This window comes from Gossypium hirsutum, chromosome D01 (assembly GCF_007990345.1).
Source record: "Gossypium hirsutum isolate 1008001.06 chromosome D01, Gossypium_hirsutum_v2.1, whole genome shotgun sequence".
Lineage (NCBI taxonomy): Eukaryota > Viridiplantae > Streptophyta > Magnoliopsida > Malvales > Malvaceae > Gossypium > Gossypium hirsutum.
In genome coordinates this window covers 8,977,028-8,996,918 of record NC_053437.1, presented here as the reverse complement: position 1 = coordinate 8,996,918, position 19,891 = coordinate 8,977,028, and the positions used below count along the sequence as shown (strand labels likewise).

General features: G+C 35.0%; 2 protein-coding genes across 2 annotated transcripts; one reads left to right on the top strand and one right to left on the bottom strand.

The window, feature by feature from the left end:
- Positions 1-679: 679 nt before the first annotated feature.
- Positions 680-4,852, top strand: LOC107951770 (mRNA cap guanine-N7 methyltransferase 1). The gene is made up of 13 exons (XM_016886906.2): positions 680-864; positions 1,419-1,558; positions 1,646-1,714; positions 1,812-1,883; positions 2,382-2,483; positions 2,740-2,796; positions 3,101-3,239; positions 3,580-3,644; positions 3,742-3,792; positions 3,915-3,977; positions 4,116-4,239; positions 4,345-4,406; positions 4,524-4,852. The coding sequence occupies exons 1-13, from the start codon at positions 789-791 to the stop codon at positions 4,620-4,622; spliced, it is 1,119 nt and encodes a 372-aa protein (XP_016742395.1). The 5' UTR covers positions 680-788; the 3' UTR covers positions 4,623-4,852.
- Positions 4,853-16,027: 11,175 nt separating this feature from the next.
- LOC107952604 (uncharacterized) lies at positions 16,028-17,287 on the bottom strand. Its single transcript, XM_016887807.2, has 2 exons — positions 16,804-17,287; positions 16,028-16,241 (listed from the first exon to the last, which is right to left on the bottom strand). Exons 1-2 carry the CDS (start codon positions 17,243-17,245, stop codon positions 16,189-16,191), a joined length of 495 nt encoding a protein of 164 aa, XP_016743296.1. The 5' UTR covers positions 17,246-17,287; the 3' UTR covers positions 16,028-16,188.
- Between the last annotated feature and the right edge of the window lie 2,604 nt (positions 17,288-19,891).

Here is a 19,891-nt window from a genome sequence, read left to right as displayed (position 1 = left end):
GATTAGATTGTAAAGCTAATGGTTAGTTTAGTACATTAGGGACCAAATCAAATTAAATGCAAAACTATTGTGAAATGTTGGTAGGAATAAAAAATAAAGGGTCCCTAATGAGTTTTGGTGAAATCATATTTTAATTTGAAGTCTTAAATTGAAAGTTATGCTTGTCCTAGTTTTAGGCACTAAATTGAATAATTTGAAAATATTTGAAATGCGTTTTAGCGCACTCGAACCTACATTCTCCTACACTAGTAATAATATCGATGCAAATCGAACTAAGACTTAATCATCTTAACGGAAGATAACTTAAAATAGAAAAAAATAATATGGTTTAGGAACTAAAAGCCTAAAATTTTAATTTTCATATTTTACCATTATTTATTTTAAAATTTTAATTTTCATATATAATTTCCTTTTTAAAAGTTCTTCTCACCCAAACGTGTTTATAACTTTTTTTTTTAATTTCTTTTTATTTTCAGCTTATCAATCATCAATATATTTTTATTAATTGATTTTTTTTACTTTTTCGTATATATTTTTAATTTTTATTGAAAAAGAAAACCGATGAAATTTAAAATCCAGTTTGAGGTCTGCCATCTGTTTTACCTTTGATCCAATAACAAGCCCACTGACAAAAACCGAACCCTCCAACAAAGCAATTTCCCACTTTTTTTTTTACCCAAATTTTTTTAAAAAAACACTAATCAATCATCCATTTGATCCTTTTCTTGGAGGACCCTCAAAAGTAATTTATAACTCTTTTTTTCCCCTTTAATTTCATAATTTTGGCTATGAAGCGTGGATACCCTGAATCTCTCTCTTCCTCTTTAGGTCCACCTCAATCCCGATTCAAACATAACCCTCAAGGTAAAATTCTTGTTAGGACTTGTTTCTTTTCATGGGTTACATTTGTGATTAGGTATGTTATGAACTTTGGGTTTTTCATATTTTATTCAATTGCAGTTTCCATATGGTTAAAAAATTGATGAAATATTCTTCTTTTAGTTTATTTTGTGGCTATTTGATTACAGTGCAGTTTTTTGTGACATGAGTTTTGAAGTTTATGTAAGATTTCAGAAAACGCAAAAAAAAAAAAAAAAAAAGAACGGTGAATTTTGATTGTTACGTGAAAATGAAAGTTTTTAAGAATGCGGTATTAAATGGTTTGCATCTAAGCTGCCAAATTTGTGTTGAATAAAAAGCTTCAGGTTTCCGATACTTAGAAGTTTCTTAGGATCCAGTTTAATTGTGTACTGTATTTTCTGTTTTTGGTTAATGAGTTAGGTTTTAAAGTTCGTAGGATTTAATTTGAGAGGGAAGAAAAATATTCCAATGTTTTTAATTGCTAGCTTTACAGCTTATAATGCAGAATTCAGTAGAAAAAAATTATTATAGAAGCTGAAATTGTATTGTGGTATTAGGTGATGCACAATTTCCGGAGGATGAGAGCACGAAGATTTTTGCTAGGAAAGTAGCTGATCATTATAGTGCAAGAACTAATCAGACTCTGGAAGAACGAGAAGCAAGTCCAATCATTCACTTAAAGAAGTTGAATAATTGGGTATGTTGTTGAACCATATGAACTACATTCTGCTCTTAGGATATATTTTTGAGTCATTTGTCATTCACTTTCTTCTTGATTGGACAGATTAAAAGTGTCTTGATTCAGCTTTATGCTCGTAAGGGGGATGCCGTTCTTGATCTTGCCTGTGGCAAGGTATTTTAGGACCCTTATTTGTATTTAGCTTACTTGTTTTTTGCCAAATTCAACTTATTTTTATCCTTGTGATATGTTTTGCTTTTATGTGTTTTAGGGTGGTGATCTCATCAAGTGGGATAAAGCAAAAGTTGAATATTATGTTGGTGTTGATATAGCTGAAGGCTCGGTAAAGTGCTAAAACACTCGGGGTTTCCCCCTATTTGTTTACTCGTTTTTCCAATTTAGTAGCTCCGTTAAGCCGTGGTCAACCTATCTGGTATCTGGGCCTCCTTCAGTACTAATCATAATTGTTCTGAGCCACTAATTTCTTAAGCAGCAGCATTTGTAACCGCAATCCTATTAGTGCATTTTTTTATAGATACATGTGAACTATTTGTTGCACGATTTGTTGTACTTATGATATCATGTAATAATTTTTAAATTACAGCTCTCTGAAACATGAGTCTTGTGCAATAGTGGATGGTAGTGTAGATGTTTTCTAGCTTAAAATCACGGATAAATTGTGTGCTTCTAAGGCACTAACAGCCTGCAGTCTAGATGTCTTTCTATACCTGAAAAGGAAATTAGAGACTAGAAAACAGCAGCAGGAAAACTAAATATTTCTCTGGTACCTATTTATGTCACTAGTTGCTATATTGATTTTGCATTCTCTATATATGCACAGATGGAAGATTGTCGTACACGTTATAATGGTGATGCAGACCATCATCAACGTCGCAAAAAGTTCACTTTTCCTGCCCGTCTATTATGTGGGGATTGTTTTGAGGTAATGATGTTGTCAGTAGCCACTTTGAAAATTACTAACTAGCCAGCATATTTATAGTTTCTGCGTCTCTGGATTACTTATCACATTCAATGGCATAATTAGTCATGGTCAATTTGAATAGGGTTATAAATTATCTGAACAGTGAAACAAAATTTATTTGGGCAATTGGACCTGAGGACCAACTTATTAAGGATGTACATGGTTTAGCAGGTATTGAAGGATATAGTTCTGATTTTTGCAAGTTGATGATTTTCAGGTGCGTCTCGATAAAGTTTTGGCAAATGATGCTCCTTTTGATATCTGCAGTTGCCAGGTGACTGAAGTGCTGTTGATGTTTTCTTCGATAGTTGGAATTTGGAAATTCTACTATTAAGTGTATTTTTTTTATCCTATGATAAAATTGCTATTTAACTATTTGTCGCCTTGTCTTTAATTACTTATTGTTCAGAAGTTTGACCTGGAGTTATTTAATCTTTAGTATTCTGACAGTATTTTTAATAGAGCTCTACATATGTAGAAGAGCTACCGATGCTATAAACTAGCTGTTTTCTCATGTAAGCTCTTTATATGACTGAACCATAAATGTGGCTGTAACACGACACTTTTGGATTTTGCAGTTTGCAATGCATTATTCCTGGTCTACAGAGGCACGTGCACGTCGGGCGCTGGCTAATGTATCAGCTTTACTTCGTCCGGGAGGCACATTCATCGGAACAATGCCAGATGCCAATGTGATAATCAAAAAGCTTCGAGAAGGTTTATTATTGCAACTTGCTTTAATAGTTCTTGTCCTTAAAAAAATACATAGAAAGTTTCAGTTATTTTCTTTCACTTTTCTACTCCCTCCTTCCATCCCTCCATTCTTCAATGCAACCAAGCACACCCTAAAACGATGAAAGCTAGTCTTTCTAGTAACTAACATCATGTAGTTTTATGGTTTCTGTAGACCAATTAGCAAAGCAATGAGATGGTTAAATTATTCCAAGCTTTCTTCTGCTTTTTCTTCTTTCCCCCCTGCCATTTTTGAAAGTTATGATTGTTGGCATGTTGGACTACTTTTTCTTGTTCTTGATTTATTTTCACTGTAACTATGCAGCCGAAGGAATGGCTTTTGGCAACAGCGTTTACTGGATACAATTTGATGAAGAATTTTCTGATAAAGTAAATGACATTTGTCTTGCAACTACATTTTTGGAAAGATATTGATGTTGACTACAAGTTTTATCTAATTCTGACACACTTTTACAACATGGTTCAGAAATTTAAATCTTCAAGCCCCTTTGGTATCAAGTACAAGTTTCACTTAGAGGTACAGTTTTTTATGATTCCTATTCTCGAGATTGATCTTTAATATCAAATAATGGGAACCCTATTGCTTTTAGTATTCTAATTTGAGAGAATAATATGTTCCATCCGGATGTCTTGTTGCAGGATGCTGTTGACTGCCCTGAATGGATTGTTCCCTTCCATCTCTTCAAGTCATTAGCGGAAGAGGTATGATTCTGATCGCACCAAACTCATTTTTGAGGACATGGAGGTTTCTATAAGTCAACTCTTAGCATTGTTTTTTGGGATTTATTATGTGACCGTAAATTTGTCACACTCATGCTTTCTTTGCATCGGTCTCTGCAGTATGGTTTTGAACTAGTTTTTGTCAAAAACTCGCATGAATTTGTGCACGAGTACATGAAAAGACCGGAATTTATAGAGCTTATGAGGAGGCTTGGGGCATTAGGTGATGGCAACCGAGATCAAAGTAAGTTCATCGTTTCCCAAATACTTCCAGCATTTTTATTTTCTTTTTGACCTTTTCCCACACTGATAAATTATTATCTTTGTTTCTCCATTGTGTTACACCCAGCCACATTATCTCCAGAGGAATGGGAGGTGGCTTATTTATACCTCGCATTTGTTTTAAAGAAGGTTGGTCCCATATCCTCTTATTTGCGTATTTGCTATGTGCATCATGCATTCTCGAGCTGTCTTTCGAATTCCTTTACGATACGAAGTTACTAACTTGTCGGAAAATTATGTTTCCAGCGTGGCCAACCAGAATGGACACAAGCAAATAGTAGGAAAGATAAAGGACAGATGCAAATATCAAAGGAAGATATCCTGTATATTAGTAGTGATGTTTAACAGGAAAACCTAATAAATCCCAAAGATTTTTTCTTCCCCCCCCCCCAACATAATTCATGGAAATTCAGTTTTGTAGGTTTACAAATTCTTGTTGTAACATTGCTTGATTTGCACGAAACCTTTATACACCATTTGTAATTTTGGGATTGAAAACTTGTAGCAAAGATAAATGGAAAGTGACCGAGAATTTCACCACAACTAAAGTAATGAAGCCGATTAGCCTTTTCATACGTACCATTGTCGGGTGTACCATGTCGTGCAAGATCAATCTTTTGGAAATATTTTATATCAATAAATTGTTTTTAGTATTATTGACTTTGAAAATGACTTTAAATAGGATAAAATCATCTCTTGCTAGTAAGGGAGCAACGGGTTCTACCACGTTTAAATGGGGTAATTTACCAGAAAAAGTTCTCTTTTTTTCAAAATTTATCGAAATGGGCCGATTTTTTGATTATTTACCGGAATCGTTCATTTTTCGGGAAATTGCGACCACGTCAGCGCGATGTCAGGGTACATGGCAGGACATCGCGTCCACGTCAGCGCGACCTGCTGATGTGGAAGTAAATTGCGCCCTTAAGGACGCGATTTCCTTCCACGTCAGCAGGTCGCGCTGACGTGGACGCGATGTCCTCCGCGCGTGAACAGTACCCTAACGGTCAAAAATTTGACCATTGCCCTCCCCTCCAACGGTCAAAAGAAAAAATATAAATACCCCCACCCTTTTATTTTTTATACAAACAAATCCTATCTAATTTTTCCTCTCTAATCCTCTCAATTTCCTTCCAAAATTCTCTCAATTTCCTTCCAAAATTTTCTCAATTTCCTTCCAAAATTCTCTCAAACCCATATTTAATTTTAATTTCCTCTCAATTTCCTTCCAAAATTCTCTCAAATCTATTTTTTAAAATAATTATAAATTTTTTATATTTTTTAAAATAATTTTAAATTTTTTTATATTTTCATCAATGGTCGGATCATTGATTCGTCTTGATAGCAATCACATATCGGTGGAGCAAATGAAAATGGTAAGTATTAAATTTAATTTGTAATTATTATTTAAGATTTTTTTATTTAAGTATTTTTAGATAATTATTAATTTATTGTTTGTTATAAAAGTCTGAAGATCGGGTATTGGAATGCCATATCCGGAATATGCATGCTCCTCCATCACCGTTAGTAGAGAACTACCTGCGGGAAGCGGGTTTTTGGCACGTGGCGACGGTAGGCCGAGGATGAAAGTTGGACCCGAAACTGATTAGTGCGTTGATCGAGAGGTGGAGACCCGAGACGCACACATTTTATCTTCCATGTGGAGAGTGCACTATCACTCTAGAAGATGTCAGCATGCAGTTGGGATTGCCGGTGGACGACCACCCAGTCACCGGGTTTGCCCAATCTAGCAGTTGGGAGGCGGTGTGCTACGAGCTTTTGGGCACTATTCCGGAAAAAATGGATGGAGGTAAGGTTGAGATGGGGTGGTTACGTGCCACCTTCCCCGATCCGAATGCAAATTCAACCGAAATCCAAAGAATTCGATATGCTCGATCATACATTCTTCAAATAATTGGAGGTTATCTGATGCCGGACACGTCACGGAACCGTGTACATCTAAGGTGGCTGCTAAAACTCGTTGATTTTAGAAGAGCCGGTGAATTTAGTTGGGGGTCTACCGTCTTGGCAACATTATATCGGGAGATGTGCGGAGAGACGCGACTGAGGAGAGCAACCATCGAAGGTTGCCTGTCACTACTGCAATTATGGGCACGGTTTCACTTTCCATTTCTACGTCCTCGAGTGAACCACCCATATACATTCCCACTCGTAACGAGGTAAATTTTATATTACATTTTAAAATTATTATGTAGATTTTGTAAGAATAAAAGTATGCTAAAAATTTATTTAATTAGGTGGAACCATCCGGCAAGTTATCGTGGATTACCGTCTGAACTTGAAGATATACGACTTCTATTGGACCAACGGTCAGAAGCAGAAGTAAGTATTATTGCAAATATATATTTTCATACATTCGCTAGTCGATTGATATTTAGTATTTAGTATTTAGTATTATGTATATAACTAATATTTCTATCATGTTCATATAGTTTCAATGGACACCATACGAGGATCCGACAATTCGGGCAGTAATCCCAGAAGAGTTTTTACAAAATCCGAACGCTTGGCACATGAAAGTGGTGTTGATCAACTATGCAACCGTGGAGCCCCACCAGACAGACAGAGTGCTACGACAGTTTGGATGTAGACAACTGATTCCTACAGACCCTGAGGAGTTTGACGAGCACCACAAAATCGACCTTCGGCTATTAGGTACGGATTGGCCTAGATACTGGTCCGAGTACACAGAAATATGGGAAAATCGGCATGAATATCTACCTACTCGGGAAGAAATCATCGTTCCGGAGTTAGCGTACGTTCTAAAATACATGCCATGGTTTAGGATCCATGGCAAGCCGTATTTACTTACGCCAGAGGAGAGGCAACAGCAATTACGTCTCGGAAGGGAAAGGCGCAGGCCTCTAAATCCAAGACGAGAAGACTTCGAAGGCAGCCCCTCAACGAGGCCTAGACAGTCACCCGGCGCATCATCAGCGGGCATGCAATCACCGGCCCCAACGAGAGCACCAACGCAGTCACCTGACGCAGCAATTCAACAGATGATACCCACGCAACCGCCTTTCCCTATGATGCCAGGTATGTTTCCTAGCCCTTATATGTACCCTAACCCTTACATGTATCCTTTTCCGAATACTATGGCAGGTTGGAGCCAAATGCCCCGTTCAGCTCCATTTCCTGTTATGCCGAGCGGACCGTCGACATCTAGGCCAGCGGCGCAGGAGGGATCGCACATGCCTTCGGGGAGCTCTCCTTTTTACCAATCGCCTGCAATGTATGGCTTTCAAACACCGTCGCCGTTCATGATGCAAACACCTCCACATACACTATTCTTTAAAGGTGGATCATCGTCCCAAGTCCGACAACCAGATGCCGAATCGGAAGAACCACAATCACCACCGGAGGAAGAACAACCGCCGCCAAAAGCTAGAGGAAGGAGGAATCCAGCGCGCAACCGTCGACGGCCGCCATATGGAACTGAATCTCCCAGGCATAGACATTGATTGCCGTATTTAAATTTATTATTTGATGTAATAAAATAGAAGTTTATTTGATGTAATACGCATAGAAATTTTTGAAGAACATAACTGATATTATTTGATATAATAAAATAAATACCCTAATTTAATTGAAAACCCTAACCTAACTTAATTAAAAACCCTAACCCTAACCTAAATTAATTAAAAAACCTAACCCTAACCTAAATTAACTAAAAACCCTAACCCTAACCTAAATTAACTAAAAACCTTAACCCTAACCTAAATTAATTAAAAACCTTAACCTTAACCTAACCTAACTAAAAACCCTAACCCTAACCTAACTTAATTAAAACTCTAACCCTAACCCTAACCCTAACTTAATTAAAAACCCTAACCCTAATCTAACTTAATTAAAAACTCTAACCCTAACCCTAACCTAACTTAATTAAAAATCCTAACCCTAACCTAAATTAACTAAAAACCCTAACCCTAACCTAAATTAATTAAAAACCCTAACCTAACCTAACCTAACTTAATTAAAAACCCTAACCCTAATCCTAACCTAACTTAATTAAAAACCCTAACCCTAACCTAACTTAATTAAAAACCCTAACCCTAACCCTAACCTAAATTAACTAAAAACCCTAACCCTAACCTAACTTAATTAAAAACCCTAACCCTAACATAACTTAATTAAAAACCCTAACCCTAACCTAACTTAAACCCTAACCCTAACCCTAACGTAACTTAATTTGATAAATTTTACTAACCATTAACACAATTTTTGGACTTAATAATTTTAGTTTATGTCATAAATTTTACTAACCATTAATACAATTTTTGGCTTAATAATTTTACATATTTTGATAATTTTACTAACCATTAACACAATTTCTGGACTTAATAATTTTAGTTTATTTCATAAATTTTACTAACCATTAATACAATTTTTGGCTTAATAATTTTACATATTTTGATAATTTTACTAACCATTAGCACAATTTCCGGACTTAATAATTTTAGTTTATTTGATAAATTTTACTAACCATTAACACAATTTTTTTGGCTTAATAATTTTACATAATTTTACATAATGTTAGATTTGGTAAAATGTTTTGACTGGTACTAAAAATTTGACAAGAAATTAAACTAATTTGATAATTTTACTAACAATTAATACAATTACCAATTAATAATTGAAGAAAATATAATTTTTTCTAAAATTACATTCAGCTATTGCGATTAGGGCATGATCGACTTGTATGGCCCGATTCCTACAACATCCGCACAACTTCTGTTGACTGGATGTTTCTCGGATATCCATATTGTTCTGTATTCTAGTGGAGCAAGGTCGGCCCTTTGGTTTGCGACGCAATTCTCTATCCGGTAACAGCTTAAAAGGAGCAAGAGATACAGGCGTCCACTTACATTCATCTGGGACCGGTGGGAAAACGTGTCTCCATATGTTGTACATGTTTTCTAGTTTGTAGACTTCGTCCACATAACTCATCGGATCCAGATGGAGTTTCTGACAAGCTGCAATAACATGAGCACATGGATAACAAAGTGCATCAAACTTCCCACAGTCACAAGTCCTGTTTCGCAAGTGTACATGATACTGCCCGCCAACAACACCTTGGTGCGGTCTGTCAAACTCTGTCACGCGAAACCATAAATTGTCTCGATCGTGACACACTGTATGCATGATGTTTGCCCTCGCCTTCGCTTTGTTAATTTCTTAAACTACCTTACTGCACCATACATGTCCACCCTGTATCTGGCCAGCATAAGTTGCTGCTCGCTTTGGAAATAGCGCCGCCAAACGAAAATATGTCTCTCGCACAACCGATGTTATCGGTAGATGGCGTGTTCCTTTAAGAACAGAATTTATGCATTCAGCCAGGTTCGACGTCATATGGCCATATCGTAGGCCTCCGTCGTATGCTTATGTCCACTGTTCGAAACGTATGTTACAAAGGTAGTCTGCCCCTTCTCCGTTTTGGGATCGTAAAATTGCCAACATCTCTTGAAAACGATCTTTATTTATTTCATACCCTGCCAATATAAGATAATTGCGAATATTTTATACCACTTCTACCAATAAAACTAATTAAAATTGACAAACGAAATAATACAGTTATAAACTAAATACCCATGTTGGTCACTTGTCGTCGTTCGCTCTTGGATGGATATTGCCTGTAGTAGTTCGAAGCAACGTGTCTTAGGCAATATCTATGGTGTGTGCGCTGCCACAAGCTTCCCTCTCGATCAAATGCAGCTAGTATGCCGGCGCCTCGATCTGAAATAACACAGATATCAGGTTGGGGGCAGACATGCCTCCTTAACCTAGAGAGAAAGAAATCCCAGTCATCAGATGACTCCCCCGGTGTTATTGCAAATACAATTGGAAGAATTCTCCCACCGTCGTCCTGTGCCACTGCAACCAATAGCCGATGAGTATACCTACCGAACATGAAGGTACCGTCAATTTGTACCAACGGCTTGCAGTATGGAAATGCGTCTCGACATTGCTTAAAGGTCCAAAATAAGCGTTTGAACACTTGGCATCCACATAGCAATCAGCCGTTGTAGTACGCATGTTCCGTTTCAAGGTCTGTGATGGCACCTAGGACGTATCTCTCTAGCACCTGACACCACTGCCATATTTCATTATATGAGGCGTCCCACCCACTATGTATCTTCTCCAACGCCTTTTGCTTAGCTATCCAAGCCTTGCGGTAAGAGGGCGTGTACTCTATTTGGCTACGGATATTGGCAATTATCACCGGCACTGAAGTCCTAGGATCTGCTTTTATCGTGGGCATTACCAAGCTGGCTAACATAGCTGAATCTATTTTGGGATGATCTTGTGAAACACCTACAGAGGGAGTACATTAAATAATACAACATTGCAAAATAAAATTATTATTCAAATACATTCAATCCTGTACCTGTAGCACATGTATGTGGACATTTGTTCTTTTTTATCTCCCACAACCCTTTCCTTTTCCTTAACGAGGCGATGATTTTCCATGAACATGTGCCGTATTGCACCGCACACTTCGCCTCAAACTTATCAGTTTTTGATTTAACGACGTGGTAATTAACGCCGTTTTTGATGCTATGCTGTTTCAAAGCACCAATAAAACTATCCTTGTTGGTAAATTGATTACCAACTTCAAGTTCACCGAAATCTACCCCCGAACTTGTACGATCGCGCAACCGGTGTGGTAGATCTAGAAACTCTAACACATCATCTGCTGACAGATCGACATTATGCATGTGGACTGGAGGTGAGTATGCTCTGAATCGTGGATTTTCTTCATCATCTGAACTCCTTTCAGCATCTTCACCTTCTATTAAAATAGACTCCGGTTTAGAAAATAATCCCACTTCTGCACCATCCTGCCCGGGCTCTAGAGGTGGATCCACATCGGAGTCATCTTCTAACCCACAATCATCTGCAGCGTACGACGTCCCCTCACCGGTTGACGTCGTAGGTAGTACATCATCCTTTCTTCTGGGCATTTGATAACGTCCCCAATTGGATGTAGATTGCCATCCACTAAAACTTGACGCAATTCCCCAGTACGTATTTCCAGCATCAAGCGTCGAGCCACCGACGTACATGTCCCATCCACCAACAGAGTGTCTTGCAGGGGATGTGCATTCGACACCTTTACCGAACATGGGTTGTTCCGTATTTTGTAACCCGCTAACCGAGTGTCGGGCAGGGGTCGTGTATACATCTCGAACACCGGACGGCAGTACATCAGCTGGCGACGTAAATTGTACATATAACTCAATATAAGTTGCTCCACTAGCAAGATGAGTCTGCACCATTACCTCCAAGCTACGAGCACCTTTTATGTTGAACGAGTCATATGTCACTAGATCAACACAAGAACAAAATCGATACGTGATTGACAGAACTTTCATTGGCGTCGTTCCGAAGATTTTACGCCTAATTCTTTTACGAAGTTCTGTCAAATCTATGTTCTGGTTAAATGACAGTCGCACCGTATTCTTTGACAAAAAAACAACACCATTCTCGGTGTGGAAAACCTCACCATCGTAGTAAATAACAGCACTAATACGTTCACTCATTTTGAAATTCTAACTTTCTTAGCCTTTCTAAATTTTTTCTGCTATGACTTATGCATTCTAAGAACATTTTCTGCCTAATTTATAGCCTCAGCCCAAACTTGTTACTGTAGCAAAATCGCGTCCACGAGGGCGCGATTTCACAATTTCTTCTCAAATAGCATCCTGGTAGAAGCGATTTTATACTATTTGCTCAGAAACGTCAACAAAAAAATTATTTCTAACATGACCTGCTGTAGCAAAATCGTGTCCACGAGGGTGCGATTTCACAATTTCTTCTCAAATAGCATTCTCGTAGAAACAATTTTATACTATTTGCTCAGAAAGATCAGAAAAAAAATTATTTCTTACATGACCTACTGTAGCAAAATCGCGTCCACGAGGGCACGATTTCACAATTTCTTCTCAAATAGCATCCTGGTAGAAGCGATTTTATACTATTTGACCAGAAACGTCAACTCGAAATAATTTATTCTGGAACATTTTCTGCCTAAAAAGCCTGACCCTAAACCCTAAAAGCCAAAAAAACCAAACGTGAAAAATATGTCAAAATCGCGTCCCCAGGAACGCGCTACGTGGCAGTACATCGCGTCCACGTCAGCAGGTCGCGCTGACGTGGACGCGATGTCCTGCCATGTACCCTGACATCGCGCTGACGTGGGAGCGATTTCCCGAAAAATGGATCATTCCAGTAAATAATAAAAAAAATTGGCCCATTTCGGTAAATTTTTAAAAAAAAGGACTTTTTCTGGTAAATTGCTTGTTTAAATGTGTTTATTTTTTTAATTTATTTAAGAGTAAGGATAGGTTGTGAGTAGAAATAAGTAAAATATTTATTTTCATTAATTTGTATTTAATGGTTAATCTAAAACGAGTATTTATGTCTTTTGGTAAATGCCAAAATATTTAAAAAATTAACTTATTTTGGGAAAAAAAAACTACCTCTTTAAATTCAAATAAAATAAAAACGACCTTTTTAAGAAAATCTTTATTTTTTAATTATATACTTTTACATATTTTAAACTATTGTTTTAAAATGTTATTATATGTTATTATAAAATGAAAAAAAATGATAATTTCTTAAATCCATTTGTAGATTTTTTTTATTCTAGTGTAAACTAATTATTTTTTATTTAAATTATTCATATTTACATTTTTTTTACTTTCCACCTTGTAATCTGATTTTCCAAAGATGACATTTATTAATGTAGTATGAATTAGTATTACAAATGATTTTAGAATTAATGTAATTATTTGATATATCATTAATGGAGAATTTTAGACTCCACAAGCGGGTTAAGGATGTAATGGCCCAATTCAGTAAGACCGGGCAAAATTAGTCCTTCTTAAAAGTATTTGCTCCATTCTCGTTACACGACAACGAGCAAAGAGGGGCAGCTGTAATGGCCCAATTTTGCCCGTGCCCAAGACTAAATGCAAATAATAAATAAAATCAAATGAATAAAAAGTCAAATACCAAGTCCATTTACAACAAACCCAACAGGCCCAAATTACAAAAAACCCTAGTGGCCCAACAAGCCCAAAGCCTAAACATCTTTTTAGAAAAAAGAAGAAACCCTAGCCCCCATGTGTGCCGCTCCTCCTCGGGCGCACCGCCCGCGCCTCGTCTCAAGGTCTGACCTCCCTCTGTTGACCACGCCTAACCTGTAGAGAAACAACAAAAATGGCAGCAACAACAGTGGCAGAAAGCAAGAACACGCAAGACAGTAGAAACAATAGCAAAACGACAAAAAACTAAAAGTAAACGGTCTTGTAATTCGGTTATAAAAAAGCCACAACATCTTCTTGTAATTTTTTGACGCACACTAGTAAATCAAAAAGCAGAATAGAAGTTTTAAAAGGTGGTGGTTTTGATCTTTTCCTGATTTCTTTATGTTTTCTCTCTTCTTTTTATTTTTTTAAATAAGAAGGCTTAGAATAAAAAAAGAAAAAGTCTAAAATAGGCGTACCTAAGGGTTGTGCTCCATCGTCGTGGATGTCTGAGGTAGGCACCTCCGATGAAAGGTGACTGGAAGTCGAGGGGTCCTTTGCTTGTCTGGGCATCCTCGTTTGATTATAGGAAGTTTCAACCTCAAAACGGGCTTAAAGAGGTCGAAACGGTCGAAATAGCCCTTTGTTTTTGGACTTCGGCCGCCGTACACTGAGGTCAACGCTGTCGTCGGTCGGTGGCCATGACGGACGGACAGTGGCCCTATTGGCCGGATTTAGGGGAGAGGGAGAAAGAGTTTGAGATGTTTTTGAAAGTTTTTTTTAAAAAAATGGGCTGAAATGATTTTTCTAAAATTTTTTTAACTTAAATAGTCTCAGCAAAATGTTGTCGTTTTGTACCCTTGCCCCAGACGGTAAATGGCATCGCTTAGACGCGACCCGCGCACGACTCGACCCGCTCCTGGGGGATCCACGTTTTGTATGCGCATGATCGGTTTTGTACCCCGGCTCACTGACGCGCTAGAAAATGGACACGTGTCCAGGATTTGGTTTTTATTTTATTTTATTTGGTCCTCTGTGTTTTCGCGTTTTTATATTTTAGTCCTTATTTATTTATTTTGTCATAATTTTTATTTAAATTTCATTTTTATTTTGATTTAGTCCCTAACCTGTTTGATTTCAACTTTTTGCAAATTTGTTATTTATTTATTTATTTTAAATTTTTTCATATATTATTTATTTTAAACTTTTTATATTATTTACTTTAAATTGTTTTTTATATTATTTTATTTCATTTGTCTTTGATTATTAATTGGTATTAAAAATGATGTACATTGTGTGATTATTGTCATCATGTGTCCTATAATTTGTTTATTCGTATTTTCATATTATTGTTATTCATTAATGTAACATTTTATCCCTAATAAAATAAATGCACCTCGTTTAAGTATTGTATTCGCTATTATTCAAAAAAGGAAAATTTTTAAAATAAGGCAATATTTCGCGTTTTAGAGATTCGAGAAATCGTACCCTAACTTACGGGGTTTCAATTTTCTTGTTAAACCTAAATAGTAAAATATCCTTTAAAATTTCAAAATACATGAAATTTCAAATTAAAGGCAAGCTTATTCTCAAGGGTTCCAAGTGTCGTGTCCTAACTTACGGGATGTGACATTTCGTTAACTCGAGACGAGAGGGTCTTTAACATTCTTTTAGATTTATTCAAGTAGTTTTAAAATTAACATTAATAAAAAAGGATCGTATTTTAAAATCTTTTTAAAATTTCAACTTTTGACATTAAGACATTAAGTAATTAACTAGGTACCAATTTTGGGCATATTGAGGGTGCTAATCCTTCCTCGTGTGTAACCGACTCCCGAACCCGTTTTCTGGATTTTGTAGACCAAAAAAAATTTATCGTTTTAGTAAATTTAAACTTTTATTAAAATGATTAAATTATGAGATGATCCGATCACACCTAAATAAAAAAGATTGGTGGTGACTCCATTTTCGTTTTTAAATCGACCCCTTTTACAAAAAAAAAAAGGTTTCGACAAAGGATATGACAAGTATCACATTTATTTATTTATGTAATAAATTTTTTACATTTTTACTATACACTAAATCACACTCTCAACTCACTTGTGAAATCTAAAAATCTCTATAAATTTGTATCAAATAGTTTTAGCTAGAATTAAGAAATGAAAAAAAAAAAGAAAAAGAACAGGGAAAAGTCCAAGAGGAATGCAAAGACTGATGATAATAATGCCAAAAACAAAATCAAACAACAAACAAATAAATAGAAGGGTGCAAAAATGGTTCATGCGCCCCTACACGTAGCTGCTTGTGGGTTCGTTTAATGGTAAACCCACTTTTCCGGCGTAGCAAATTTGGTGGTGAAGGCGAAGGTGGGCTTTTTCATTTTTCATTTTCTTTGCTCAATGGTTGAGTAAATCATTCTTTTTCTTTGGTTTAAAATTTGATTAAACTACTCAGAAATAAATGTTTTATTTAACTTTGACACATTAATATATATTTCAGACCATCTGAATCTTCGAATATTTAGAAGATCAAATATATCTTCTATTTTGAAAGTAGACTACAAATTTATAAAAAAAATTGATATATCGATTTTTATGTATTTTACATTAACTTATGAGATTTGTTGTTTCTAATATTTAAACGAGTATTTTTGTTATAAAATGTAATATATCTTACTATTACACTAATAAAATGATATAAATTTAAAATGATTTGTTGTGCTATTTAAAACAAAAGAAAATGGAAGCCAGATTGAAAGTAACACTTCTTTACAACTCTTAAACAGAAACTAAAATTGTTTGTATTATACCTGTAATTAAAAGAAAAACCTAATTAATTATGTGCTTGGAATTTTTTTTCTATCTCACAGCCTCCAATCCTTTCTCCTTTCTCCCTTGATTCTTCAACATCCCTGCCAAAACCTTCACATTATTAGTTGAACTATAACCCAATAATACAAAAGATGAATCAAAATACTTTTAAAAAACCAAAATTTTAAATTCAATTTTTTCAACGGATTTTTAAATTCATTTTTCTTTTGTTAGTAAGTAATGCGGATTGAGTTTTCACCGGGCATAGACAGAAAATTGTAGGTTTAAGCATGTTAAAACGTGTTTGTGTTTTTATTTACGAGTGAAAAGAGATTATAAATAATTCTAAACATAATTAAATTAAAATCTAAAATCCATTTTTTTAAATTACGATTATATCTAACTGTTTGAATTTAAATCAATATCACCTCATTTTTATCGATACAATCAAAAGAAAAAAAAAACATTTTTATTTACTAAGAATATAATAACCCTACCTAACTAACCACAAAATCAGAATTTATCTAAACATTAAACGCACCAACAAAATGAAGTTATAATTTATAATAAAAAATCCTACTAATGAAGCTATGACCCTACTTTCTTTAATGAAAAGATTTTCAGTTTCGGAAGATGAGAAAATTAGGAAAGAGAATGGTTTACCTTGAGGTTTACAGTGAGGAGGTTCTTCAAAGAGAGATAAGGAGAGTTGTTTATGAGCAACACCAATGTCAAACAAGATGAGACCAGATTTAGGGTCATCTACTATGATATCTTTTACAGGTAACCAAAGGAATAGTTCTTCTTGGGTTAGCCCAACCACCCCAATGAGGCTGCCATAGGTAAGGTTAGCCCTCACTACGCTGTCAAAGAACACCCTGTTTTCATACTTGGTCAAGCATGGTCCATCCAACAATACTTCTAGGCTTCCATCTTCTGCTAGTGTATACGATTTCACTTCCTTTGGGAGTAGCCCTGCTGGTAATCCCCTTGAAACTAGAACATCATGGATGGAAGTGGAATGAGAAATAGAGAAGAGTAAGGGAAATAATGAAAATACGAAGGTATAGACGCTGCTGCTCTTTTTGTTTCTCAGAATAGCCATGAATGCATAGAAAGATTGGGAAAAGGAGATACGAAAATAAATAATAATAAAAAGAAAAGAAAAGGAAAAGGACTTTAATAAATGGCTAGGAAAATTGGAATGACTCTTTTGTCCTTTGTTGGTGAATGGGGCCAATTTATTTATATTAAAGGTGGTGATGTCAATTTTATTTCCGCTTTAATTAATTTTGTTTCCTTTATTAAAAAATAGATAAATTAGTCATTGTACGTTAGATTAAAAATTAAATTAGTATTTTATGTTAAAAATTTTATTAATTTTTACTATTAAAAATTAGGATGATTGATAAAATAATCAGATAATTACATGTTACATGTTTTTTTGTCATACAGTGAGTAGTTTTTAACATTTGAAATGAATAAAAATTTTAATTTGCTTTTTAATCTAACTTATAGGGACTAATTTGCTCATTTTTTAATCAAGGAAACAAAATACAATCCAACTTTTAATATAAGGATCTCCATGATACTTTTATTGGTAAGCTTCTGAATTAAATTAAACAAATAAATCAACCAAATCTCTTTTACGAAAAAAATGGTATGTATTTGGTTTAGATTTTATACATACTATTTGGAGAAAAATATATATTATCAAATTCTTTACTTCTTTTTTACTTTTTCATTCACTTGAATAGGGCAATAGTATATGATTTTTTTTTTGTTTGACAATATTCTTAATTTCTACAATGCATCTCATTATAAAACAATTGAAAATGTTTTCATAAAAATTAAGGATAAATTATTAAAATAGTCACTTTTGTTTGCCTCAAGTTACATTTAGTCACTTATGTTTGAAATGTTACGTTATCGTGTTGTAACATTTTAGTCACTGAGCTGTTAATTACCGTTAACGGTGTAACGGTAAGCTGACGTGGCACTATAAATCATCATTTCAAACTAAAATTCTAGGTTAAATTCCACAATTGGTCCCTATATTTTTTGTTTTGAGTAATTTAATTTTTTTCTTTTATGTTCTTTTAACTTTCCTTTTTTCTTTTTTTCTTTGGCATTATCTTTTTCTTCTTCTCCTTCTGCTTTCCTCTCTTCTCCATTTCTCTTAACGTAGTTTTTCTATGTTTTCCATTTGTTAAAACTAGTCTACAAGCTTGCCTCACTCGAAAAAAATCAAATTGTTTAAAAAAATAAACATTATAGTGGCTAGTTTTAACAAATGGTTAACATACAAAATTTACGTTAAAAGAAATGGAGAAGGGAGAAAAACAGAGGGAGAAACAAAAGAGAATGAAAAAGAAAAGAAAAAAAGGAAAATTAAAAGAATATTAAAGGAAAAAAATTAAATTGCTTAAAACGAAAAAATATGGGGACTGATTGCATAAATTAACATAAATTTTTTGTTTGAAATGATGATTTAACGTGTCATGTCAACTTATCATTACACCGTTAACGGCAATAATGACTTAGTGACTAAAATATTACAATACGATAACGTAAGTGACTAAAACGTAACATTTTAAATATAAGTAACTAAAACGTAACGTAGGATAAACAAAATTGAAAATGAATTAAAAGTCTATTAATTTGAACATTATCATATTAGTAATTACGTTGTTGTTTTGTTTCTAATTTACACAATAATATATTGGACCATATTACAAGTTCCCAATATCATAATTCTAATCATTCTAAGATAAGATGCAAAATAATTTTGTCTGACACTTCCCCTAATTATTACATCTCATAAAAAAAATTAGCAATAAAATAAACTAAAATGTCATACTATTTAGGAATTTTCTTTTCTTTTCTCACAAGCAAAATGGAAAAAAAATGAAATAACTGAGACAAGAAATTGGATACCCTACCAAATTGTTGTGTGGACAAAAGATCAATCAATCCCAATCTTTCTTGTTTAGATTTGGATGTTGCTCTAAGGCAAGCAAAATTATTATTCTTTTATCAAAACCCTAACCCTAATCGCAATGATGATCATAAACTAGGGTTAATTAACCCATAGGAGGGTACTCAATCTTTTTACATTTAAGGTGAGTTTGGATGGGCGGTGCGTTTACCTGCGGTTAGTGTAAAAATAGTAATGACGGTGAAATTAGATACTATAGCGATATTGTAGCGTGAGACAAAAAGTAAGCTAAACGCACCGTACCGTACCGCACCGCACTTAATCGCCCATCCAAATCCACCTTTAATTAATATAGGTAAGCAACATAACGGTTGCATGTTGCAGTTAAAAAGATATGAAACTCTCCAAGTACCCCCCACTCAAATGCCGATGTTGTAATAGTAGTAACTGAGGGGCATATATACCATTTCACCTTCCGCAGTTTAGAGTCTTGATTTTTTTTTTTTAAAATTCCTTTATGTCTATAGGCTTTGAAGATTAGAACTTAGCTTTATTTGGAATTACTGTCGGAAGAAAATATTTAAAGAAAAGAATTTTCTGAGAAAATAGGACAAAATAAATTCTTTAATTACCTTTTCTGCCAAAGTAGCTCAAATGGAGAAAGTTGTTTTGGATTTATTGAGGGGCAAAAATGATTGCGTTACAGCGGAGGGACCTATTAGCAGATGACCCACCCAAATGATTTGACACATCTGGCACTCCTAGCTGGCCAGATCATTTTCAGTTCAACGTTGTAAGAATTGGATATGGAAG

What these genes read in the sequence shown, in the direction of transcription:
- LOC107951770 (XM_016886906.2), top strand. Translation starts at nt 789, where the DNA reads ATGAAGCGTGGATACCCTGAATCTCTCTCTTCCTCTTTAGGTCCACCT. An exon ending in TAAAGAAGTTGAATAATTGG is followed by an intron (nt 1,559 to 1,645) that starts GTATGTTGTTGA and finishes TTGATTGGACAG; the next exon opens with ATTAAAAGTGTCTTGATTCA. An exon ending in TCGCATTTGTTTTAAAGAAG is followed by an intron (nt 4,407 to 4,523) that starts GTTGGTCCCATA and finishes TTATGTTTCCAG; the next exon opens with CGTGGCCAACCAGAATGGAC.
- LOC107952604 (XM_016887807.2), bottom strand. Translation starts at nt 17,245, where the DNA reads ATGGCTATTCTGAGAAACAAAAAGAGCAGCAGCGTCTATACCTTCGTA. An exon ending in TCCTCACTGTAAACCTCAAG is followed by an intron (nt 16,242 to 16,803) that starts GTAAACCATTCT and finishes AGGTTTTGGCAG; the next exon opens with GGATGTTGAAGAATCAAGGG.